At 40.7% G+C, this 26691-nt stretch overlaps 1 protein-coding gene across 3 annotated transcripts in view; it reads left to right on the top strand.

Moving 5' to 3' along the window:
• The first annotated feature begins 7650 nt into the window (after positions 1-7650).
• KIF13B (kinesin family member 13B) overlaps positions 7651-26691 on the top strand; it is a 201145-nt gene continuing 182104 nt past the window's right edge. For all 3 annotated transcript variants that reach the window (XM_081810654.1, XM_081810659.1, XM_081810662.1), the window contains exons 1-2: positions 7651-7798; positions 24628-24721. In XM_081810654.1, coding sequence (XP_081666780.1) covers positions 7744-7798; positions 24628-24721 — 149 coding nt within the window. In that variant the 5' untranslated portion in view covers positions 7651-7743. The remainder of the gene's footprint in view (positions 7799-24627; positions 24722-26691) is intronic.

Raw genomic sequence — 26691 nt, 5'->3', positions numbered from 1 at the left:
GAGCAGCCGAGGGAGAGGGAGAAGCAGGCTCCCCACTGAGCAAGGAGCCCGATGCGGGACTCGATCCCAGGACCTGGGATAATGACCTGAGCCAAAGGCAGACACTTAACCGACTGAGCCCCCCAGGCATCCCATCCATCTCTGTGCCTTTTAATTGGAATAATTCAGTCGCCTACTATATGTTGTGTTGGCTGTGTTCTTGCTTTGAGCAATACCCAGGATGAGAAGACGCCATTCCTGCTCCTGAGTTCTCAACCTAGTTGGAGAAGATGACCTATATCCATTGTTGACATCAGCTTGTAATCCGATGCTAATATAGTACAGTACTAGAACAGTTTCCAGAAGAGAAATAGTAATGTGTGTTAGGATTTAGTGAAGGATGACTTTACAGAGAAAATGGGGCTTGAACAGTTAGATGTCACCTGACAGAAGGAGGGTATCACTGAGTAAGAGTAACCAAAGCAAGCATGCAGGATAATAGAGACTGTACCAACTGGGGAGAGAGCAATGAGTGGTGAGGGGGGATGAGGGATTCCACCTTCCATAAAAGAGTAAAACCCAGGGCTGTGAGGCCAGCATGAAGAGAAGACTCTCCTGGAGCAGACCCCAGTGATCTCAAATCTGTATACTTCTGATTTGACTCTTGTGGTCTTTTCCTAATCCCCATTGCTCTTACCACATTGGCCTCAGAGGTAGACTTCTTCCCTTTTAAACATCTGTCAAAAAGCCCCTTCTTTTGCTTCTCCTTAGCATAGGTCAAATAATCATGAATTTAAGAGAAGTTTACTAAATGCAAAGAGAAAATAGAAAGGAAACCAATACACAAATAATTGAGTTCACAAGGTACCTTGCTCTCTGGGTTCTTAAACCCTATCTCATTCCAAATGAGATCCAAGGGAAAGTTTGCCTTGCCTGGGGCCACCCTACCCAGCACATTTCAGAGGACATCTTTAATCTTCAACATTCAAGAGGACTCTTCTAATCATCTAAATCTCTCAAAATCCAAGCCACTTCCATTCAGCCTCCTAGACCCCAAGGCTTTACCCTTTCAGGAGAAATCCAATTCTGTGACCCAAAGAGATTCCCAAACACAGGATGGAGGGACACTTTCTGCCCAGGGATATCTTTTGGGGAGGGGTCATACAGAGGCTTTGAAAGTAAGGACTGTAGAAGGCCTAGAATAGGAGGGTGGTAATAATCTTGAGATGTGGCTTTTGATGTTAGGGAACCCACATAAACTTCTTGCAAGCTATGTCCTTGCAGTACTCTATGATGCAGACCTGTGTTTCTTTCCTTTATTTTCTTTCTTTCGTGCCTAATTTCTCTACCTCTGAGCTGCCCGTTCCATGTCTTGGCTCTTCCCGCCACCCCCTCCCCCACCAACCCTCAGAACTGGATGAAGTATCCCTAGCTTTGTCTTCTGTGTGATCTCCCAGGCCTAGCGCACTGAACCTGCCCCTTTTTGAGGACATTGTCTTTAAAGGGGATTCCCACACGGCACTGAGAAACAAGCAAAGAGGCAGTGAACGAACTTGAAGAAGTTACAAGTTTTCCAGAAATCTAAGCAGAACATTTAGTTTTTAAGAACAGCTACCATGTCTTTCTTATCTTTGTATGTCAGGCACCTAACACAGTAGTGCCAAGCACATGGTGGGAGGTTTGTTGACTAGGATAATAAATTAACTAAAACAAGGAGAACACAGTGATGTCAAAAAAAGTGAGGGAATCAAAAGCTTCAAGAGGAGGGATGGTGAGTAAAATGAAATATCACAGAGAAGTCAAGTAAAATGAGGACTGAAAGATAGCCTACTGGATTTGCAATCGGAAAGTTGATAGTACACTTTGCCATGACAGTTTTATTAGAGGGGTGAGGTTGGGTGAAAGCATGATTAAATTAATAGTTGGTTGACTAATGACAGGTGAGGAAAGAAAAACTGTGAGGGTAGATTATTATTTGGGGGGAGCTTGGCTATGAGGCAGAGGGACTGGTGACTACAGGTAGACTAAGGATTGATAGACAGTTGTCCTTGTTTTTTTTTTTTCCTTAACTTTTTTGTTTTGCTTTTCACATGGGAGATTCTCAGCTAAGGGGAAGGGGTAACGGAGAAGGAAAGTTTGATCTGGTTAGGCAGGGAATGACTAACAGAACAACTTTGCCATGGAGATAGGATGAAAGATCATGGGACAGAGGCCTTAGCCTTGAGCTGAAGGCGCACACATACCTCTGCAACTGGAGGGGAAAAGTTGGTGCTAATACAGTCATAGATGAAGTTGTGGGCATAGGAAATTTAGGGAATTTTCACCTGAGAACCTTGATTTTTTGCAGTAATGTAGGAGTGGCATGATTTGGGAGTGGCCCTGCTGGGGAGTAGCCATGTTGGGCTGAGGGCTTGAAGAGAGTGATGAAGATGGTAAAGGCCTCTGGAGGAAAAGGAGAGGGGGCTGAGCAGGAGAAATGGTTTCAAGTGCTACTAAGGGCCACACTGAGATCAAAGACCACAGATTTGTGAGGGCACAGCTGTGCATGGATGGGTGACTTCCCAGCAGGGTTCCTGCGCACAGGAGGTAGAGGAAATTGATTATATAAGTTTAGGAATTCACAGGTCATGAGTGGTGTTGATGATACAGTCAAGAGGGAGGTTTAGGCTAGAGTTGTAAGAAAATGAAACCCTGAAGGAGTTTGAGTATGAGAAAAGGGGTAAGTTGAGGAACTGGAGGCTTAAAAACAGTGTACTTGGTCTTTGGGAGTAGGAGAGTGAGTCAGGTTGGATGAGGTTGAGGTGATGGATGGGAGGTATTGAATTTCATAGGCGGTGCCATCTTAGATAATGGCAAGATCCAGGTGTGGTCTTGTTAGTGGGTGGTTGACAAGGAGTGTCAGTAAATGCTGATAGATACAGCAGAACACCAGGTACCACACAAATAGGGTAGGGAGTGGTCATGGTTTGTCAGTCTGGGCAATTGCACGCAGTGGTTGGGGACACCCAGGATTCATATTCAGAAACTTCTTACTCGGGCCACTGTGCACGTTAATTTGCCTTATTTAAGTCTCAGTTGCCCATCTGTCAAAGGCTATCATCACAGCACCGAATTCACGGGACTGATATGAAAGGTAAATGAGATCACATAGGGGGAGTCCTGAGCACAATGCCTGGCACATAAGCACTCCATAAATAACAGGTATGACAGGATGACTGCTATCATTGAGACCGAGGCTCCCACTAAGGATTCACGTGGTAGAAAAGGTAGCACTAACATGAAAAATACATGAAAGGTCACATGGGGATGGCTTCTTTGTGACAACAGCCTAGATTTTTGGAATCAAACAAATTTGTGTTTGCATTCCAACCCTGCCACTTACTAGTTGTGTGACTTGAGGCAAGTCATCTAATCTGTCTGAGGTTAATCGTTTTGCTGTGTTGCTAATATCTTCATTCCCAAAAATGTATTATGTGCCTGCCTGCTACGTTCCAGGCATTGTCCTGGGTGTTGGAGATAAAGAGACTAGCAAAAGATGCTATCCTTGTGCTCACACTATAGCTGGGGAGACAGAAGGGATGATTCTAATTGGGAAAACTAAGTTCTGGCAAAGCTAAGTCTGGGACAATAAGTCTGAGACCCGAGTCCAGATTAATTCTGATTTATGCTGGAAAGAAATCTCCTGCCTCGATGTAGCCATTAGCTCATTCCCTCCTTTTTAAAGGCAAAAATAGAACTTAGTACACAGTTCCCACTTTTTTACAGTAGTGGAGTTTTAGAAACTTTTTTGGAAAGTAGAATGGATCTTTTTTTAATTCCCACGGGCTGAGCAATCTGCATGTAGACGCTTCCCATCATGAAAGACTGTGGAGTGAGAGGTCAGGACATAGTAGCAGCCCAGCGGCTCCTTCAATAATTTGCTCGGGTCCTCAGTTTCCCCTCTGTAATGTAGGGATAATAACAGTAAGTACTTCATCGAGTTAGTGTGAGTGTTAAGTGAAGTATTTTGTGTAAAATGCTTAGGACAGTGTCTGGCACATAGTGTGCATTCAAAGTATGTTAGCTATTATTATTTTGTAAGTGATGATCTTAACAAAGACAAGGCAAAATGTATTCCTCAGCCTAGATACGGACCACCAGAAACTGTTGAATGGGTGGATCAAAGCAACAAAAACGTCAACTAGAAATCAGGTTTAGAATGAGTAGATTTGCAAAACGTCAGGGCAAAAAAAAGGAGAAACTTACTGACACAGCTAAAGTTCAACGTTAAACAGACCTATCACAATGGCTTGAAATGTAGTATCTGCACCATAAATATTGGTTGATTTATTAAGTACTTGCTTTACAAAACAAAGGTCCAAGGAAGGGCTTTGTTTACTAAATTCTTTTCCTTTCCTTCCTCTGAAGAGTTGGAAAGAGAGAGCCGGTGGCTTTCCACGTCTCCTGTTGGGGCTTGAGCCCACACCCCCTGCGTGGTTCCGAGGTAGCGCTCCAGTTTCACCTGGTGTGAGAGCCCCCAAGCTCCTGGGTTGCAGGTTGCAACTTGCGTCTCAGTCCTTTCTCTCAGGCCTATCTCAGGAACACTTTCCAAGGGAAGATAAAGACATTTCTGGTCTCAGGCTCTCTGCTCTGAGAACCCTCCCTCCTCGTCTTTATTGCAGAAGTCAAAAGAGAGAAGTTAGTGTGAATAGAAGTCAGAAGGGAGAATGGCCCATGAGGGGTTTTCTCTACAGTCTCTTGGGAAGCTACTATCATTTTCTTCCAATCAAATGTTTCCAGGACAATTTGTCTGATTTTGGAACTTTAGAGAAAGTCCTCACCTCTTCCCTATTACTTTCTCCCCCCCACCCCCACTTCAACTCCTTAGGGGCTTTCTTCTCTCTGAAATTTGAGCTTAAATTTAAACACAATGTTCCCCCAGAAACTGTGCAGCCTTCTCTTTTTCTGGCCTCTGTTTAAAAAGCTAGATTCAAGCTATCATCACACCATGCCTTTTAAAACCAACATTTGCCAGGTTATAAAAGAGATATAAACGGAAAAATGGCTGCCCAGGAACTTTGACACATTGCAAACCCTTTTTTGTTATAATCTGAATGTGGTAAGATGGTTATTAGGAAGTATGTTTAAGACCAGAGTACCCAGCTCTGATAACATGACAAAAATTTTTTCAACGCTAAATAAAAGCAAAAGGACAGTAGTGGGGTTTTTCATCAAGTAAACAATTTCAATATAAAAATGTATCCTTTGTGACCTTTTTCTTTTCTTAAAAGAATGATAGGGACTGCAGATAGCAATTACGTGCATTAGTTTTTAAGAAATTTACTTGGTAAAATTAAAAAGCTGCCAATCCTAAATTGGTTCTTTTTATTTGTTTACCTTATTGGGCTGTGAAAATCAAAAGACTTACTCTGTTAATATCTACTCCTTCTGCAGCTGAGAAAGCCCTCTGAAAGCTCAGAAAAAGTGCCCTTGTGAAATAAATTCCCTTCTTATTTATTTATTTTTATTTTTAAAATATTTTATTTATTTAAGAGAGAGTGAGCATGAGCTGGGGTGGGGGGGCGTGGAGAAGGAGAAGGGGAGGGAGAGAATCTGAAACAGACTCCATGTTGAGCATGGAGCCCCACTCAGGGCTCTATCTCAGGACCCTGAGATCATTACCTGAGTCGAAATCAGGAGTCAGTCGCTTAACCGACTGAGCCCCCAGGCGCCCCAATTCCCTTCTTTCAAAGAGGGCATTCTGGCATAGCTTTTTCTATTTTTAACCTTTTTAAAAAAAATTGTGGTAAAATATACATAACATAAATTTACCACTTAAACCACTTTTAAGTGTACAGTGGCATTAAGTACATTCACACTGTTGTGCGACCATCACCACTATCCATCTCCAGACCTTTTTCATCTTCCTAAACAGCAACTCCCAAATAGCCATTAAACATGAACTCCCCATTTCCCCTCCCCTCATCCCTGACAACCACCACCATTCTACTTTCTGTCTCTATGAATTTCATTATTCTAGGTATCTCATCTACATGAAACCATACAGTGTTTTTGTGTGTGGTGTCTGGCTTATTTCAGTGAGCACAAGGTCTTCAATGTTCATCTATGCGTGGTATGAGAATGACATTCCTCTTAAAGGTGCTTTTAACCTTTTTGACAATTCTGCTTGTTTTGAAGTTCTTTTTTTTTTTTAAGACTTTATTTATTTATCTGAGAGAGAGAATGAGATAGAGAGCATGAGAGGGGGGAGGGTCAGAGAGAGAGGCAGACTCCCTGCTCAGCAGGGAGCCCAACGTGGGACTCGATCCCGGGACTCCAGGATCATGACCTGAGCCGAAGGCAGTCGCTTAACCAACTGAGCCACCCAGGCGCCCTTGTTCTGAAGTTCTTTCAACTAATTGGGTGGTTGGTAAAAGGACAAGTCTTGCTGGCTTTCTATATTGACTCATCTGTAAAATAGTTCTGAGTTTTGTACTATCATTTAAACATATCCAAGTAGGCATCACAAACCTATGGGATCCAGACACAAGTGGTAAAGGAGAGTGGAGGGGGGTCAATGGTGAAACGGAGAACCTTGCCTCCCATGAAGGTGGCCACTACCACCCAGTTCCAACCCATCATTCCTAATAGGTAATGTAGACCCAGAATCCAACGGACAAGTCTCCTAATTTTCATGCACTGGCCAGTACTGTTGCGCCAAATGGAACATATTTGCAAGCCAGATCTAGTCCACAGGCCACCAGTTCGCAGTCTCTGCATGGGCTAATAAGGAGCTAATTTTAGTGCGGCTTCATGCATGCATTCATTCATTCATTCACGCAATAAATGTGTACTGGGTCTCTACTAAAGGTTAGGCTACACATACAAGATATAGTTTAAAAAATATATGATAAGAAAGCAAACAGTAGCAGCATAAATGCTATAACAAAGCGAAAACAATTACGACTTAACATTTATTAAGCACTTCCTACGTGCCAGGGAGTTTTTAAGAACTTTACATGTATTAACTCATTTAAGTCTTGAAACAATCTTACGAAATAGGCATAAAGTGTTTCCATTTTAATTATGAAAACACAAGCCTTAAGCGGTCAAATCACTTGTCTGTGGTCACACCGCTTAAAAGTGCTGACGTGGGATTTGAATTCAGATTGGTTCAGGAGCCCAAGGTCTTGACTGGAAGGGGTTCAGAGGACGGGGTCTTATAGGGTTAACCTGTGGATCTATGAAGACTTCCAGAAAGGTTAACGTTTGTCTTGTCTTGAAGGATGATTTCGGCAAACAAAGCCGGGAGTGCAATCCAGGTCGAGGAAGTTGAGCCAGGGATCATACTTTAAGGTTGGCAGGAAATGAGTCTGAAGAGGTCGCTCTCAGGGTCTCCAATGCCATCTATTCAACTCTTTGTTTTCAGGTGCGATATCGGCTTAGCGAGGGCTTATGTTTCAGTAGTAGCTGTGATAGCAGAATGGTGTAGAAGCACAGGGGCATTTACACGTTCCACACAGCGAAGCGTCCCTGATTTCTCCCGCCAGAGTCCCTCCGCCGCTGTCCTGCCCTAGACCACCTTCAGGGACTACAAGTCCCGTCATGCAGTCCCGTCGTGCAGCGAGGACGCGCCGGGAGCCCGGCGACCTGCCCCGCCCCGCCCAGGCTCCGCCCCCGCCCCGCCCCTCCCGCCCGCAGCCCCCTCCCGCCCGGCCAGCCCCGAAGAGTTCGCCCGGTGGCCGCGGCAGACGGAAGGCGAGGGAGAGCCTCGGCGGCAGCAGGATGGGGGACTCCAAAGTGAAAGTGGCCGTGCGGATCCGGCCCATGAACCGGAGAGGTGAGAGCCGAGCCTGCCCGGGGCCGCCACGGTGGAGCGGCAGGTGCCTGGCGCGCCCTTCCCTCAGCCGCGGCCGCCGTGTGGGGTCCGGCCGGTCCCGCCCCTGCAGTCCGCGTCTAGGGGAGAGAGCGGCCGGCGCGCCCCGAAACCTCGTCCCCCGCGCCCGCCCGTCCTGCGCGGGGACGCCCCTCCCCTCGCCCGCACCGCGTCCCGGGCGCCGCGGGCCCCACGTCCCGGTCCGCTGCCCCTTCCGCCGGCGCTCCCGCCCCGCCCCGGCGCCCTTTCGCCCTCTCGCCTCCCCTGCCCTTGCGGGAGGGCGCTCTGGTCCCTTGCCCCGGGCTCGCTTCCTCCTTCCCCCCACCCCTGCCCCTCGCTCGTGCCCCGCCGCGTCCCCCGCTTTCTCCTTGCCAGCTGTCAGAGTGGCCCCCGCCCCTCGTGTCCTCACCCCTCCAGCCTGCCCGGGACAGCCAGGGACCCCGAGGCCCCACGTCTCTGGCCCAGTCACCCCAACCCTGCACTTCTGTGGTCCGTGGCAGGAAGAAATGGCAGGGAATTTGGTTTACTCCTGAGAAAGCACTCAAGTGCAAAAATTCCTCGTCTGCGTTTTTGTGCGTTTAGCCTGGACGGTCATAAAGAATTGTAAAGACTTTGATTGAAGTTGGGTAAAAGAGATGCCCTTCCACCCTTTTTTTGGCTGTTGAGATAGTTTTGTTTTTGCTTGAAGTCATATTCGTCATCTCTCAACAATAAATAGTTTAAGTGCCAAGATTCTTGTGAAATTGTATCTTTCAGACATTCTCTCAATTCTGCAGGGAGGGTAGAGAAAGCAGATAAACCGAGTACATTTTAAATCATCTTTAGTCAGTCAAATGGAGTGAGGAGAACCCCCAACTCAAGTACCAAGAGGAGGTGGGCTGGGCCTTGGCTTTAATGCTTAAGTAGCAGCGTGACTGGGCAAGTAACTTGAAATGAGATAATATATTTGAAAACACTTTCTATACAAGGCTGTTATTGAGATTACTGTTACAACCCCAGCAGATGACTTTTCAATTGATAAGACTCTTAACTAATCAAAATCTTGTATCAGAATCACTTCTAAGACGTTTTTGCAACTTACTTGTTGGTAATCAAGTGTTAAGTCTGTAGAAATTATGAGTTTTCCTTTTCTGTGCTGTCATTTGTGTATATTGAGATACACAGATCAACCAGTTGTCAGTATGTTTTGTTGGGTTGTCCTTCTTTTGGAAGTTGGTTTATTTCTCTTAGAGTCATGTCTTCTATTGGAGTTGGTGATTCCTCCTTTCTCTGCTAGGTCAGCTTAAGGCTGTCACGTGACATAGAAGAGTTCCTCCTCCCCGCGGGCCCGCCCCCCCCCCCCCCCCCGAACTTAAACTAGTACACGTTTTGGGGCTTCAGTCTTTCCTTTGACAAAATTAGAGATCTTAGATGAACTCTGAAACTTTTCAGAAACGTCTGTTCTTAAGTGCTCAGGCATCTTTATTCAACTTTATTACCATAAAAATGATTAAAAAAAAAAAACAGGAAAAAGCAAGCCACATAAAACAACTTAACCTGGATTTGATTCTGAAAGGATGATTTCAGCACATTCTTAAAATTGCCTTTTCACAAAAAACTTGGAAATGTCAGTGCTAAAAAGATGCAGCTAACCAACCATCACAGAAGACCTATCTCAGATAATTGGAATCCTTCCCTGTTCCCCTCCCCCCATGAATTTCAGTTTTTGAGGGCAAGTACTATTGTTATAAATTGTCATTAGTTAGATTGTAATAATTGGCAGGATCAGAGTTTCCAGGGACACACAGAGTAATAATAATTTTAGCTGTGGAATGGATGTTAGCTGTTCCTTTGGTTGAACTCATTTCAAAATTAAGGTTTATACATGGATCCATTACTCTATTAATAGAAGTGCCTTATAATGGTAAACTGCTTCCCCCTTCATTTAGTGCCATCTCTTACCTAGCCTTGTATTTCCCAGATGCATATGGACTTCTTTTTGCTGTGATTACCACAATAATTAAGGTTGTTGGTTCTATTTTGTCATGAAGTTGTCATTTACATAAATCTAGAAGTAATGGAATACATTGTAGTGGAATTCTAAAGCTAATGATTTTTTTCTTTTTTTTAAGATTTCATTTTTAAGTAATCTCCACACCCAGCATGGAGTTTGAACTTAAACTCCCAGATCAAGTGTCGCATGCTCCACTGATTGAGCTAGCCAGGCTCCCCTAAAACCAGTGATCTTCAAACTGCTGTCTGGAATTTGTTTAAAAAGACTAAAACAGAAATGTATTTTCTTTCCAGTAATTTTGAAAAGAATCATATTACTTTGATCATTACTTCTGGGAAAATTAGTGTATTAAGTAAGTAGTAGTGTGTAATTATGACAAATAGTAAACTTTTAGTCATAATTATTTCTCTTTTAGCATATCAGTTCAGGATGCAACCTCAGAAATCACTCTTCACAAGTAAGAATGAGAAGAGAATGGGTTACCAGGATGATGAAGTTTTGCTGTATAGATTCTGATATTTGGAATCATATTGGCTACTTTTTGAGGAAAACTGAAATTTGCAAGAAGCTTCAAGCATACCATTAAGTTCTTCATCTGATTCAGTATCTGTGCTAAGGTGTTAAGGTAGTTGGTTTCTTATTTAACATTTATTATGGAAGTAAGAGTTTCAGTCTTTTTTGCTAAATTATATGTGGGTTTGGGAAACATAGTTATTTCAACATTAAGCATTATGCTCTAGTTCAATAATAGCAAGAATTATAACAGCTATTGAATACGCTTTTGTCAGTAATATTTTTTTTGTTATATATTTTAACATTGCACTAACAAAACAAAACATAAAGGGAAAAAGTCTACGACATCCTTCCATTTTAACAATTCATGCTCTCGGGCGCCTGGGTGGCTCAGTTGGTTAAGCAACTGCCTTTCAGCTCAGGTCATGATCCTGGAGTCCCGGGATCGAGTCCCGCATCGGGCTCCCTGCTCAGCAGGGAGTCTGCTTCTCCCTCTCCCGCTCCCCCCTCTTGTGCTCTCTCTCTCTCTCAAATAAATAAATAAAATCTTAAAAAAATTAAAAAAAAAAAACAAAAAACAATTCACGCTCTCATTTTCTTATTTCCATTCTAGTTTGTGTTCACATGCATATGTAATTTTACCTACTTTTAATATTACAACTTTTGTTTTTGTTTTTCTTCATCTGAAATATGTCCTTAAACAAGCTGAAGGAAAGCTGTTAACTTGATTTGTCATGAGATCTTGAAGTTCTTGTTGCAGATATTGTTTGGTTTTTCATGTTATTTTTCAGACTTGGACAACTCACCAGGTAACTCCGGTTGTGTTTTTCTATATACTGTAAGGAACACCCATTCATACATTATTAAACAGGTTAATTATTGAATGAACTGAAAGGTTTACAAGCATAATCGATGGTACTAGCTAGATCAGTGACACTCTCCTGTTCAGGAATTTGAAGTTTTATAACTTCAGATGGTTTAAAAAATACTTAATATTTACTGAGTGCCTGCCAGGTATCTAGCTTATATTAGATATTACAGGATCATACTGCCTTTCTGCAGAGGACTTCCCATGGTTAAATATGTATAAGATCAACTGCCAAAATAAATACATTTACATCAAAAGGGTTTGGGAAATACCTTTCCTATCTACCTAGCCTAAGGTAGTGAAACCAAGAATTACCTTAGATATTTAGTTGGAGAGAAAAATAGTGAAATGGGTTGTTAAGGAAAATGGATAATAAGTATATTTCAACAGGTATTTCTCAAGGGATTACTTTGCATTTTATAGTACTTGATGCAGTGAAAGGCACAAAGAAAGAAGAATGTACTGTTCGATAGAAGTCAGTGCTTAAGTAAATCATGGTCTAGAATCTCAGTGGAAAGATTGTTATGTAGATATTAAAAATGATGAAAATCAGCATCATTTACCAAGGAAGGTAGTTTCCTATGTTAGCAGAAAAAGCAGAATGGAAAGCAGTATGTGCAACTGTACAGTTGGATCTGCTATTATGATTCTTACTGTGTAAAAATGTCAACAGAAGTGGGCAAGGGCTAGAAAGAAACATGAAAAAATGAGATTGCTTGTTCCTGTTGGGAGACTTATATCCTGAAAACTCTCTCTTAGTGTTGACTGCTATTGTAGTGTTCAGCTTTTTAAAGTGTGCTTTATGGTTCATGCTCATGAGGAAATGGCTCTCCTGTGAAAAGATACGATTAAAAGGTAAACACCTATTGCAGATTGCCAGGTAGTGATGGGGAAATACAGGAATTCAGAGGAGCGAAAGATCCCTGAAAGCCTGGTGATCAGGGAAGGCTTCTCTGGGGAGGGAGAACCTTGATTAGATGTGGAGGGAGGAAGCTTATGATCAGAATGGGTGCATGGTAGCAGGCGAGGGGAGAGCGTTGGGTCTTTGGGGAGGAACTATGGCCTGAGAGCAAAGGCACAGAGACAGGAATGAACCAGGCAAGTTTAGGTGGCAGAGACAAGAAAAGCCTGCCAGAAAGGAGGGTTCTGTGAGCTTGACTAGAGAAGGATGAGTTTAGAAAGCGTGGAATTGCAGGGAGCCTTGAGTGCTAGCTAGGCCCAAAAGTGTGGGTTAGGGTGGCTGGTCCACGTGCTCTGTTTAGCTCTGTAGAACTTTGCATGGATCTCAGACACAAGCACGAAGGAGGAAGATTGCCAGGTATTAAATTTTTTTTTTTTTTTAAGATTTTTATTTATTTGCGAGAGAGAGAATGAGAGACAGAGAGCATGAGAGGGAGGAGGGTCAGAGGGAGAAGCAGGCTCCCTGCCGAGCAGGGAGCCCAATGCGGGACTCGATCCTGGGACTCCAGGATCATGACCTGAGCCGAAGGCAGTCGCTTAACCAACTGAGCCACCCAGGCGCCCGATTGCCAGGTCTTAGAGCAGGATCAAAAGCCTGGGTAGATGCCTGTTTCAGGGCATAGCTGGGTAACATTTAAGAGCGGGTGGTGAAAATGAAGCCATGTGAATAGGAAGAATCAGGAGGCTGGTCAAACTTAGGTAAGCAATCGGGACTCAGAAGACAAGGTGAGACTGAAGAAGTAAGAAGCTGAGAAAACACACTGGCAGTCTGTGAAGACACAGGTGATCCTTAGGAAATGAAGGGGCTAGGTAGCAAGGAGATTCTGAAACAGGAAGGTGGTTTTGACCCTGAGGTCATTGGTGGTCTCAGAGAGATAACTGATACTGGAGTCGAGGATGGCTGTGGATGGAAATTTCTGACATACTTTCTAAAACAGAAGATCCTTGTTTTCTACCATCTGCTTGATATGCTAATGGAGAATGAGGCACACATCTATTACAGTATTGTTTTGTTTCTACTGTCTCTGCTCAATGACTGAAATTGGGATTTATCCATATAGGGCCAGAGGCTTTTGGAGAAGAAAGTGCACATTTATATGATAAAATAAAATAAAATTTGTTTGAGTTGACTTTTACTTTTACCCCCTCACCTCCATAAAGCAATGACTAATGTCTAACTTTTCCAGTCCTTAAGGTCTGAAGATGGAGGAAACCACTGACAAAACTATTCATTACGCTGATGGAGATGTTTATTGAGTGGAAATGGATTATTATTGATGTCTTGACTTGCTGATCAGGTTCCCCTTGTGTTCAACAGAGCATGTTTAAAAAAAAAAAACTTGGCAGAGATGAGCAGTGTAATTTATGGGGAAGTGTGTGACACTAACTGGTCTCTGGGACACAAATCCATGACTTAATTGGTACTGGGCTTGGGCTTTCAACTGCCGTAGCATCTTTAAAAGATGGTATTAGCCCATTCAGTATGTGTTGATTGAAGAAAAGAACAATAGCTACTTCTTTCTGAGAGCTTTCTGTTTGTGAGCTACAGAGTTGAGTATTTTTTATACATTGTTTTACTCTTCAAACGAAATTCGGAAGGTAGTTTATGGAATTATCATTTAACAGAATCTCAGAGAGGGGTAAGTAAACTTCCCCAGAATTACAAGACCAGTATTTTGGAGCCTGAATTTCATCTACTGTGCCATTAAAGCCTATGCTTTTACTGCTGATTTGGACATGATGATCTTTAAAGGGACCTTGCATTCTTGAGTTTACATAATTTTCAAAGATGTACAGGATACACGAGAAGCATAAGTTATGATCTTTGACCAAAGGAGCTCACTGTCTTGTTGGTAATAAGAGATGCACAGGTGAGTTAATTACAAGAATATATGTACACAGTGGTGCCACTGCATTATGAATTAAAGAAATGGGAATGAGACTTGAGAATGGTAAGGACTGTGCTGGAGACAATGGGCAGGGAGGGAGACATGGCAGGTGGGGTACAAAACACAAGTTGTTGGAATTAATCTGTGTGTTTTTACCTTGCTCATAAGCTAATAAATTAGCTAGTTACTGGTGCAGGGATGCTGGTAGAAGACATGGGACTTCTGGGTCAGAGGACTTCCTCATGGCATGGCAAGCAGTGTGAGTAGCTCCCCTTGATTGCCAATCCCATAAGGGTGTGGAGAGTCCAGATGGCTGCTGTGCAAGCAGTGGGTTTGTGTTGCATCTGAGGAACACTGGCTTGGGGAATCCATTGTCTTAAGTGGTAAGCAAGCCTATTCTTTGTCCCAAAGGAAGACCTTGTCCCTCAAGGTTGCTGGCTACAAACACATTCCTGAGAGAGGGGCTGGGTAAAGAGCATCTATGGCCTAGCATTCTAGGTATACCCAGCAAGCACGTGTCAAGGTGGCATGGAAGCAACTGAAATTTAGGAAATACAGGAAGACTGCAAAGCTTCTTGTGTAGATGACTTAGATGACTAAGGGAATGAATGTTGGGGTCATTAACTGACATCAGAAATATAGGAGAAGCAGGTTTTAAAGTGGAGGTGTAGGAAATGATGAGTTTTATTCTTAGACATTCAACAATATTTAGTCCTTATCACGTGCTGTGTACTGCACCTACAACTACGAGTAAGATAATCATGTGTACTTGGAAGAAATTCAACAGACTTGTTGAGTTTTAGGTGTCTGAAGTGTTGTAGTCAAGTGAGTGGATCCAGAGTGCTGTTGCATTTGGGTCTGAACCTAAGGGACTGGAGATGTGTGGAGAGTCACGCATTTGGGAGCCATTACTGTAGGTAGAAGATAGAATACCAAATTAAGGTGTGTGTGAAGGGGGAGGTCACAGAGGCCAAGAAGAGAGACATAAGGAGAAGCAGATAAAAGTAATATGGAAGCCCAGGGCACGCCTGGGTGGCGCAGTTGGGTAAGAGGCTGACTCTTGGTTTCGGCTCAGGTTGTGATCTCAGGGTTGTGAGATCAAGCTCCATGTGGAGCCCCACGTCAGACTCTGTGCTCAGTGCAGAGTCTGCTTGAGATTCTCTTGCTCCCTCTGCCTCTCCTGCTCGTTCTCTCTCTCTCAGATAAAAAAAAAAAAGTAATATGGAAGCCCGGAGAGAAAATGTGTCAAAGAGTGAATAGTCGGTAGTCAGATATCACAGGAATGGCACCTAATAATTGTGTTCAGTGGATTTGGCATCATGGCGGTCAGTGGTAATTTTCAGAATAATTTTGACTGAATGAATGAATTAGTGTTGGTATGTTAATAGTGGGCTGAGAAATAAGTGGGTTGCCAGTATGGTGGCAGTGAATATACAAGTTTCTTTCAAGAAAATCTATTTAGAAGGGAAGGGTAAAGAGTGGTATCTGGAGTTGTACCTAGGAACAGACCTTTTTTTTTTAATGAGATGTTTGAGCCTCATTATAGACAGAGCCAATAGAGAGGGAAATTTTTGAAATATGGGAAGAAGGGGATAATTATGTAATGGCAAAGGCCTGGAGTGTGTAATTTTCTTGATGAAGTAGATTGTGAGGTTGTTATTTGAGAGTGAGAAGAATTGGTTTGGCTGGGATCTTTGGAGTAGTGATTGTTTAGAAATGTAATTGAAGAACTCTAACCATATTTATATCTATTGAGGGTAGTGGGATCATTCTTTCTAATTTTTTTAAGATATAATTCATCAAAAGTGTACAATGTAGTGGCTTTAGTGTATTTGCAGAGTTGAACAAGCATCACCATTATCCCAAAGACTCTGTCCCCACTAGCAGTCACTGTCCACCCCCTTCCCCCAGCACACACCCATCCCTCTTCCCTGCCCCTGGCAACCCCTGCACTACTTCTTGTCTCTATGGATTTGCCTGTCTGAGCATTTCATATAAATGGAATCATGCGATATGTGGATTTCCGTATCTGACTTTTCACTTGGCATGATGTATTCAGGGTTTAGCCATGTTGTAGCATGAGTCAGTACTCATTCCTTTTTAAAGTTGAATAATATTACGTGATATGGATATGCTGCATTTGTTTACTCATTCATTAGTTGATGGGCATTTGGCTTGTTTCCACTTTTTGGCTGTTATGAATAATACTGCTGTGAACATTTGTGTATAAGTTTTTGTATGGATGTATATTTTTCTTTTGGGTGTATATATACATAGAAGTGGAATTTCTGGGTCATATAGTAACTCTAACTTTGGAGGAACTGCTAAATTGTTTTCCAAAGTGACTGCACCATTTTATGTTCTCACCAACAGTGTATGAAAGTTCCAATTTCTCCATGTCCTTGCCAACACTTGCTTTGTCTGTCTTTTTGATTATTGCCATCCTAGTGTGTGTGAAGTAGTATCTCATAGTGGTTTTGATTTTCATTTCTCCAGTGTCTAATGATGTTGAACATCTTTTCATGTGTTTATTGGCTATTTGTAGATCTTTGGAGAGATTTCTATTCAAACTATCATTTTATTTTATTTTTAATTTTTTAATTTTAATTTTAATTTTTTTCAGTAGGCTCCAGGTTTAGTGTGGAGCCCCGTGCGAGGCTTGAACTCATGACCCTGAGATCAAGACCTGAGCTGAGGGGTGCCTGGGTGGCTCTGTTGGTTAAGTGGCGGGCTTTTGCTTTCAGCTCAGGTCATGATCTCAGGGTCCTGGGATTGAGCCCCATGTTGGGCTCGGTGCTCAGCTCAGCCAGAATTCTGCTTGAGGATTCTCTTTCTCTCTCCCTATGCCCCTCCCTGTGCTCTCTCTCTCTCAAATAAATAAATCTTTAAAAAAAAAAAAAAAGACCTGAGCTGAGATCAAAAGTTGGATGCTCAACTGACTTAGCCACTGAGGCGCCCCTCAAACTATCATTTTAAAATTCAGGTTTTCTTTTTATTATTGAACTGGTAAAATTATTTATATATTTTGAATACCAGTCCTTTATCAGAGAAATTATTTACAAATGTTTTCTTGATTGTTGTGGGTTGCCTTTTCGTTCTGTTACTGGTATCTTTTAAAGCACAAAAGTGTTTTTTTGTTTGTTTTAAAGATTTTATTTTTAAGTAATCTGTGCACCCAATGTGGGGCTCAAACTCACAACCCCGAGATCAGGAGTTGCATGCTCCACCAACTGAGCCAGCCAGGCACCCCTGCAGCACAAAAGTTTTTCATTTTGATCTGGTCCAATTTATCTTTTGTTGGTTGTGCTTTTGATGTCGTATGTAAGGGATCATGACCTAACTCAAGGTTATGTGGATTTATGCCTGTATTTTCTTCTAAGAGTTTTATAGTTTTATACTTTATATTTGGGTCTTTGATCCATTTGGAGTTAATTTTTAAATTTTTTTTTTTTTTATTTGCAAGAGAGAATGAGAGAGAGCACGAGAGGGAGGAGGGTCAGAGGGAGAAGCAGACTCCCTGCTGAGCAAGGAGCCCGATGTGGGACTCGATCCCGGGACTCCAGGATCATGACCTGAGCCGAAGGCAGTCGCTTAACCAACTGAGCCACCCAGGTGCCCCGGAGTTAATTTTTGAATGTGATGTGAGGTAGAGGTTCAATTTCTTTCTATTGCATGTGGATATCCAGTTGTCCCAGAACCATTTGTTGAAATGACTATACTTTCCCCGTTGGAATGTCTTGGCATTCTTGTCGAAAATCAGTTGACTGTTGAATTTATTCATGACCTTTTGGCTAAGATCAAGTGAAGAGTAAGTTACAGTGAGCTTTTTAGGAATGTGACCGGTAGGTAAAGGGAGGTACATTTATATTTCTGAGTAGTATATTTGGTTTGAAAATTATTAGTAATTTTCTGGAGAATTAGAAAACAGATTACTACATGGGCAACTCAGACTTACTTTCTTCACACTAAGAATGATGCATTTCCTCAGATGGAATATAAGTTATGTAAAGGGAGTGTCCCAAACCCTGCCCATCTTCCACTATGATGTCATTGAGGAATGAGCCATAGCTGATTTATGCATTGAAGGAAGACTTGTTTCAAATTATTGTTCACTTTTACAGGGTGACTAATTTGCTGGCTGAGTAAGCTGAATTGTCAGCTGTTAATATTTTAGTATTCATCTTGAGGAACTTGACCTAGAAAAGGATCGTGTTCGGGAAATAATATGGGATCTTTAATGTTACTGGAGTAAATTTCTTTCTTTTTTCTAAGGTCATGGATACATCAAAGCATTCATGGTTCCAAGTACGATACAGCTTCATTAGTCATGATATAAACTTATAGTATTACTTAACTTTAGGATCACTCTGATTTTTTATTGGTTTTCAGACATAGTACTAATAAATCCCAATCTCATTATTATAGGCTTCCCTAGGAATAAACTGTTGTCCATGTGTTACTTATTATAATAACGGTGAGCATTTAGTGCTATTTTTTTTATTGTGGTAAGGTACATATAACATAAAATTTACCATCTTAAACCATTTTTAAATGTACAGTTTAGTGACATTAAGTTGTTGTGTGACCATCACCACTCTCTGCGTCTAGAACGTTTTTATCTTGTAAAACTTTAACTCTGGATCCATGAAACTCCCCTGTTGCGCCTTAAGCCCAGCCCCTGGCATCTACCATCTTACTTTCTATCTCTATGAATTTGACTACTCTAGGTACTTCATGTAAGTGGAATCATATAGTATTTGTCCAGCTACCTCACTTGGCATAATGTCAAGGCTCATCCACATTTTAGCAGAATTTCATTCCTTTTTAGGGTTGAATAATATTCCATTGAATTATATACCACATTTTTGTTTTTCCATTCATTCATCGATGGATACTTGGATTGTTTTCAGCTTTTGGCTGTTGTGAATACTGCTATGAATATGGGTATACTTTAATGCTGATTCTGTAAAGGCAGCTCATAACAGCTAGGTCCTTATCTTTTTAATCTAAGTATTGTTCCAAATTAAAAGGAAGCTGTTTATCTTTTGGATTTTTGGTAGGTGTTTAAAAAAAATTTTTTTTGTTTGTTTTTTGGGATGCCTGGATGGCTCAGTTGGTTAAGCGTCTGCCTTCTGCTCAGGTCATGGTCCCGGGGTCCTAGGATCGAGTCACATGTTGGGCTCCTTGCTTGGTGGGGAGCCTGCTTCTCCCTCTGCCTGCTTTTCAACTTCTGCCTGCCGCTCCCTCTGCTTGTGCTGTCTCTCTCCCTGACAAATAAATACAATCTTAAAAAAAATTTTTTTTTTAGTTTTTAAAATTCAGATTAAATTTAAGGCCTAAATTTGTTACTGTTATTTAATTACTGCTTTCTTTCTTTTTTTTTTTTTTTAAAGATTTTATTTATTTATTTGAGAGAGAATGAGATAGAGAGAGCATGGGGGGGCGGTCAGAGGGAGAAGCAGACTCCCCGCTGAGCAAGGAGCCCGATGCGGGACCCGATCCTGGGACTCCAGGATCATGACCTGAGCCGAAGGCAGTCGCTTAACCAACTGAGCCACCCAGGCGCCCCTACTGCTTGCTTTCTAAGCAGTGTAGAACAAGAAGTTTTATTTTATTTATTTAAAAGATTTTATTTATTTATTTGACAGAGAGAGACACAGCAAGAGAGGGAACACAAGCAGGGGGGAGTGGGAGAGGGAGAAGCAGGCTTTCCGTGGAGCAGGGAGCTGGATGGGGGGCTCGATCCCAGGATCCCAGGATCATGACCTGAGCTGAAGGCAAATGCTTAACGAGTGAGCCACCTAGGCGCCCCGAGCAAGAAGTTTTAAATGGAGAAAGTGTCATATTTAGAATCTTATTGCAATGTTATTTTTTTTTTAAAGATTTTATTTTTAGGTAATCTCTACACTCAGCATGGGGCTTGAACTCACAATCCCTGAGATGAAGAGTTGCATGTTCTACTGACTGAGGCAGCCAGGCGTCCCTTTTACAATATAATTGAGTTCAACCAACTAGTAACATTTGATGGTACACTAGCTGTAGCATTTATATTCAATGTTTTTCATATATCTGACCTTTAAATTCTCTTCAAATCTCACTGCTTTTATTTGCTTGGGTGTGTGTGTCCTAGATGTTCCATCCATATTCAAAACAGCCTTGTCTTAGTATCTGTCCATCAATCAACAGAATCAGAGTGGGAATTTTGTTGATAACAATGGAGGTACTGAAGTGAAGATCGTTTTTATATTTTAAAGGCCACCTTTTGTGGGTATTAAATGTAGGGACATTTGTAACTGTTGCAGTCTTTAGGACAAAATGAATTTAGGTTGAATATATTAGTTATTAGGTGATTCTGTGTATTGTATAGGATTTTCCCAGGATTGGTTCCTTTATCATGCCATTTAATGCTTCCAAATTATTAGTTCTATCTAATGAAGTTATGAGACAGAGAAGGGAGGAGCGTGAAGAGGATAGGGAAAAAGCATACAAATATTGAAGGAAAATGTTTGGATCCCCTCTCAATTCAAGATCATTTGAAATGAAGGCAGAGTACTTAGAAAATACTTGATTTACAGTTTTTCAGGCATGCATTCTACTGTGTACTTCAGCATACAGAACTATGCATGCAGCTCCTTTGCTCAGACCAAATGTTCTTGCAAGACACTACTAACTAACTTTGTGGTGGGTGGTGAGATAGTAGATTCTGAGTCACACAGTACAATTTCCGGAGGGTTGATAATACATTTGTGTATAATACAGATTTGACTGTAAGGGGCCAGCCAATACAATATGATCAGAACCCATTAAGGAGTAGTATTAACAAAGTATGATGATTGCAGACTTTCTTGAGCTCTGGGCCTATAGACTTTAGTGCTAGTTGACCACAGTAGAACATTTGCTGCTTTGGGATTAGTCTTCTACACCTAGGTAAAACATAGCTCAATAGTTTTCTTTGCCTGAAAAATGTGTTGGCTATTTGTACTTCTAGAATATATCTTTGAGAACAGTTGTAGAAAAACCACTGTAAGAAAAGTTGTGGCAGGTACAGGGAGGGAAATTTTTGTTTTTGCTTTTTTGTATTTGTCTCAGTTATGTAAGTTAAAATGAAAAAAAGAAGTGACGTTTCCTGGCAGTGGAAATACTCTTAAGTTGTAATGAATATGACATTGACATTTGGCCAAGGTTCTTTGGGAAATACAAAATAGCTCCAATGTAAGTACAACTCCTTTCCTTAGAGCTTATCTTTTGGTAATGGAGATAAGGCAAACAGTTTCATACTTTGGGTCAGAAAAATGTAAGAATATAAAAATATGAAGGGTGCGTGAGTGGCTCAATCAGTTGAGCATACTACTCTTTGTTTTGGCTCAGGTCATGATCTCACGGTCATGAGATCAAGCCTCACATGGGGCTCTGTGCTCATTGTGGAGTCTGCTTGAGATTCTCTTTTTCCCTCTCCCTCTACCCCCCCCCCAACTCACACTCTCTTTCTAATAAATAAATCTTTAAAAAAAAGAATATAAAAATATGAAAACATAAATATGACATGGCCTATACTTTAAAAAAAATAGCTTTATTGAAAAAAAGAAAAAATAGCTTTCTTGAGATATAATTCACATATCATACAATTCAACCATTTCAGTGGTTTTTATCATGCTCACATAATTGTGCAGTTATCAGCATAATCAATTTTAGTACATCTTCATACCTCGAAAGAAAACTATACCCATGTAACCGCATGGTGACTATAGTTAGTGATACTGTATTGCATATTTGAAGGTTGATAAGAGAGTAGATGTTAAAAGTTCTAATAATGGAAAAAATTTTTGTAATTATGTATGGTGACAGATGTAGCCTGATGTGGTGAGCATTTTGCAATATATACAAATAGGGAATCATGCTGTACACCCGAAACTCATAATGTGGTATGTCAGTTATACCTCAGTTAAAAATAAACAAAACACTATACCTATTAGTAATCACTCCCCAGCTGTAGGCAGTAACTTGTCTATTTTCTGTCTCTGTTTGCCTATTCTGAGTAGAGTAGAATCATATAATGTGGTATTTTGTAACTGGCTTCTTTCACTTCGCACAAGCTTCATTCATGTTGTAGTATGTGTCAGTACCATATTCCTTTTAATTGCCAAATAGTGTTCCATTTTATGGATATACTAAATTTATCCATTCATTAATTGATGGACATTTGGATTGTTCCACTTTTTGGCTGTTATGAATAGCCAAATACTAGCATTATGAACATTTATGCGCAAGCTTTTGTGTGGACCTAGGTTGTCACTTCTAATAATATAATATACTATAATATAATAGATGATATAATATCTCATAGATAATATATATCTAGGAGTGGAATTGACAGGTCATATGCCAGCTCTCTGTGTAACTTTTTGAGGAACTGCCAGACTGTTTTCCAAAGTAACTACACCATTTTACATTCCCATCAATAATGTATGAGGTTTCCAATTTCTCCACATCCTCCCTAACATTTGTTATTATCTTTTTGACTATCATTACGCTAGTGGGTGTGAAGTGGTATCTCATTGTATTTCGGATTTACATTTCCCAATGTGTAATGATTTTGAGCATCTCTTCTTCTGTTTATTGGCCATTTTTGTATCTTTTTTTTTTGAGAGATGTCTATTCAGATCCATTGCCCATTTAAAAATTGGATTGTCTTTTTATTATTGAGTTTTAAGAGTTCTTTATGTTTTCTGATACAAGTCCCTTATTAGATATATAATTTACAAATTATTTATAAATTTGTTCGATTCTGTGGGTTGTCTTTTTACTCTCTTAACAGCATCCTTTGAAGTACAAAAGTTTTTCATTTTGATGCTGTCCAGTTTATCTATTTTTTTTGTTGTTGCTTGTGCTTTTAGTGTCTAAGAAACCATTACCTAACCCAGCATCATGTGAGTTTACCCTAATGTCTTCTTCTAAGAGTTTTATAGTTTTAGCTCTTACACATTTATGTTTGTGATCTTTTGGAATCAATTTTTATGCATGATGTTCATTCTTTGCATGTGGATATCCAGTTGTCCCACCACCATTTTCTGAGAAGACTGTAGTTTTCCCACTGGATTGTCTTGTCAAAATTGTTGGCCATAAATGTGACAGTATATTTCAGGACTGTCTGTACCATTGTTCTATGTGCCTGTCCTTCTGTCCTTATAGTAGTGTAGCACCGCCTTGATTATGTAGCTTTGTAGTTAAGTCTGACATTGGTGAGTGTGGTCTTTCTACTTTGTTCTTTTTCAAGAATATTTGTCTATTCCAGGTCTCATGCATTTCTGTATAGATTTAGGATCAGCTTGGTTAAAAAAAAAAAGCTATCCTGGGATTTTGATAGGGATTACCTTGAATCTTGTAGACCAGTTTGGGTGTATTGCTATCTTAATAGTATTAAGTCTTTCAATTCATGAACGTAAAATAACTTTCCATTTATTTAAGTCTTGAATTTCTTTCAATAGTGTTTTGGAATTTTCATTGTACAAGTTTTGTACTTCCTTTTTTTTTTTTTAAAGATTTATTTATTTATTTGTCAGAGACACAGTGAGAGAGGGAACACAAGCAGGGGGAGTGGGAGAGGGAGAAGTAGGCTTCCTGTGGAGCAGGGAGCCCGATGCGGGGCTCGAACCCAGGACCCTGGGATCATGACCTGAGCCAAAGGCAGACACTTAACCGACTGAGCCACCCAGGCGCCCCTTGTACTTCTTTTAAATTTATTTCTAAGTAGTTGAGTCTTTTTTAAATTTTTTTATTGTTATGTTAATCACCATACATCATTAGTTGTTTAAATTTTTTATTGTTATGTTAATCACCACACATTACATCATTAGTTTTTGATGTAGTGTTCCATGATTCATTGTTTGTGCATAACACCCAGTGCTCCATGCAGAATGTGCCCTCTTTAATACCCATCACCAGGCTAACCCATCCTCCCACCCCCCTCCCCTCTAGAACCCTCAGTTTGTTTTTCAGAGTCCATCGTCTCTCATGGTAGTAGTTGAGTCTTTTTGATGCTATTATAAATTGTTTTCTTAACTCCATTTTTGGGTTTTTTATTGCTGATGTATAGAAGCACAACAGATTTGTGTATGTTGATCTTGTATCCTATAACTTTGTAAGACTTGTTTATTCTAATAGTTTTTAAATGGATTCCTTATTCTATGTACAAGATGATATCATTGTACATAGAGATAGTTTTACTTCTTTCTTTTCAATCTGGATCCCTTTTTTTAATCTTGCCTAACTGCCCTGACCAGAACTTCTAGAACGATGTTGAATAGAAATTGTAGTCATCGGACTTCCTTGTCTTATTCCTGATGTTTGAGGGTAAGTCTCTAAGGTAAACCACTAAGCATGATGTTAGCTGCAGGTTTTTACAGATGTCCTTTATCAGGTTGAGAAGTTCCCTTCTATTCCTAGTTTTTTTGGGTGTTTTTATCATGAAAGAGTGTTGTATTTTTGTCAAATGATTTTTCTGAAATAAATTAATTAAAAATGACCATTTTCTCTGTTTTTTTTTTTTCTTTCTCTCTTTTTTTATCCGCAGAAATTGACTTGCATACCAAATGTGTGGTGGATGTAGATGCAAACAAGGTTATACTTAGTCCTGTAAATACTAATCTTTCCAAAGGAGATGCCCGGTAAGTTAAGAAACAGTGTTATGTTCAATGGATTTTTTAAATGACTGAAAGCAGCAATGGCTGCTGAGCTGAGTTCAGCTCAGCAAATAACAAATACTTCATTACTGTGTAGAGAGACACATAGCTGTCGAGTCAAAGAGGCGAGGTCTATAATATGGAATGACTAAGTGCCAGGATGGGTGTTGTAGACAGCAGTTGTATCAGAAGCTCAAAGAGAGCTTTAGGGCAGAAGGTAGAGTAACTGAGGAAGCCTTCTTGAAGGAGACGGTACCAGCTAGAAGATTAGTAAGACATAAATGGGAGGTTGGGTAGAAGAGAAGACCTTTAGGTTGTTCCTCAGCTTGGGTTGTTTTTACTTCTGCCACATTGAATCCTGTTAGTTAGAGCCCATTTCAGGTGCTACTTTTCCCACAAGGCATTCCTGCATCCTTCAGTGACTCCTTTCCTCTAAATCCTTGTAAACTGTAATCTGTATCACCTAACTGAATTAGTATACATTGTTTTGGATTGCTACTTGTAGCTGTCCGGTGGATTTTAAGGTCTTGGAGGGAAGAGACTCTCTGTCAGGGGTTGAAGATAATCGCTTCTGGATTTGGATGATAGTATGAACAAAAGGAAGGGCCAGAAAGTGTACAGAAAGCGAATTTGGGGAAGAGGCAAGAGATTCATTTGGTTTTTCTCAGCAAGTGTAGGGAAGTTAATTTAATCAAACAAGCTAGGTTCAGATTACAGAAGACATTGAAAGCCAAGAAGGAAATTTGACCTATATTTTTATGGGTGAGATATCATCTTTGACAGTTTTTTAATATTGTGGTTAAGGGGGTGGATTAGGAAAAGTTGTCAGTTGGCCGCGTAGAGAATGGTTGCAAGTGGGGAAAAACTGGCTTTTCATAGAGATCAGCTTGATTTCAGAGATGTTTTTCTACTGACCCTGGAAGTAAATTACACAAATTAGAGAGACAGTACCATCCATGGTGCTTTGCTGGAAGTAGATACTTAAATTTGTAGAGACAATGTTGTGTATGGAAATACATACAGAAGACACTCCATAAATGTTCTTTCAGGTTGACTCATTGAGTTGAAAGGGCATTTCTGACTTGGAGTCAGAAAATCTTAAACCCCTACTTAACTATGTTGTTTTTAACTAGTAGCTTCTAAACTAGTAACTATTTTTAACTTTTTTGAGTCTTATCTGTATGGTGTATGCCTTACCACTCTCATAGAAGTGTTTTCTGAAGATCAAATTAGTGATTGTTAAAGTGTTCTGTAAAGTGCTCTGTAATTGTTTGGGCTTATTGTCTTTGATATAGAGTTATTTCATAAGTATCACTAGGATATGGGTACTATCAGATATGATGTTATTAGGGTGTAAAGGGTATAGATGTGTCAAAAATGACGCTAGGATTTTGAGCTTGCTCATTGATTGATCTGTTGTTCTGAGTATTAACTGAAATCATTAATATGGGAGGCTGTTTAATGCTCTTAGAATTTGAATTCTGGAGATTGTTGCTTTATTTAGAAATGTGGTTACCTCTGAACAAACTTGGAGGCAATATCCTATGGTAGAAAGAGTGTAGACTTTATCTGTAGACTGATTTGGATTCAAATTCTGGCTTTGCCACTTGGTAGAATGGTTACCTACCTGTGTTCCTTTTTTTAAAGTGTTTTCTAAATTTTCTATTGCTGCATAACCAATTATCTTTAAAAGCTTAGTGGCTCAAGGCAACAGTAATCATTTATTAGCTCATGATTTCTGTGGGTCAGGAATTCAGACAGGGCTCAGCAGGGATGGCTTGTCTCTGCCTCATGCTGTCCAGGGCATAGCTGGAAGACTTGAAGGCTGGGGATTGGAATCATCTGGAAATGGCTCTGTCACCCAGATCTGGTGGTTGATGCTGCCTGCTGGCTGGAGAGGTAGCTGGGGCGGTAGGCAGAATACCTGCTCACAATCTAGTGTCAGGTTCCAAGGG

This window comes from Leptonychotes weddellii, chromosome 2, assembly GCF_054177405.1.
Source record: "Leptonychotes weddellii isolate Sample4059 chromosome 2, ASM5417740v2, whole genome shotgun sequence".
Classification (NCBI taxonomy): Eukaryota; Metazoa; Chordata; class Mammalia; order Carnivora; family Phocidae; genus Leptonychotes; species Leptonychotes weddellii.
The sequence above is the reverse complement of the archived record's forward strand: the minus strand, read 5'-3'. Positions and strand labels throughout refer to the sequence as shown.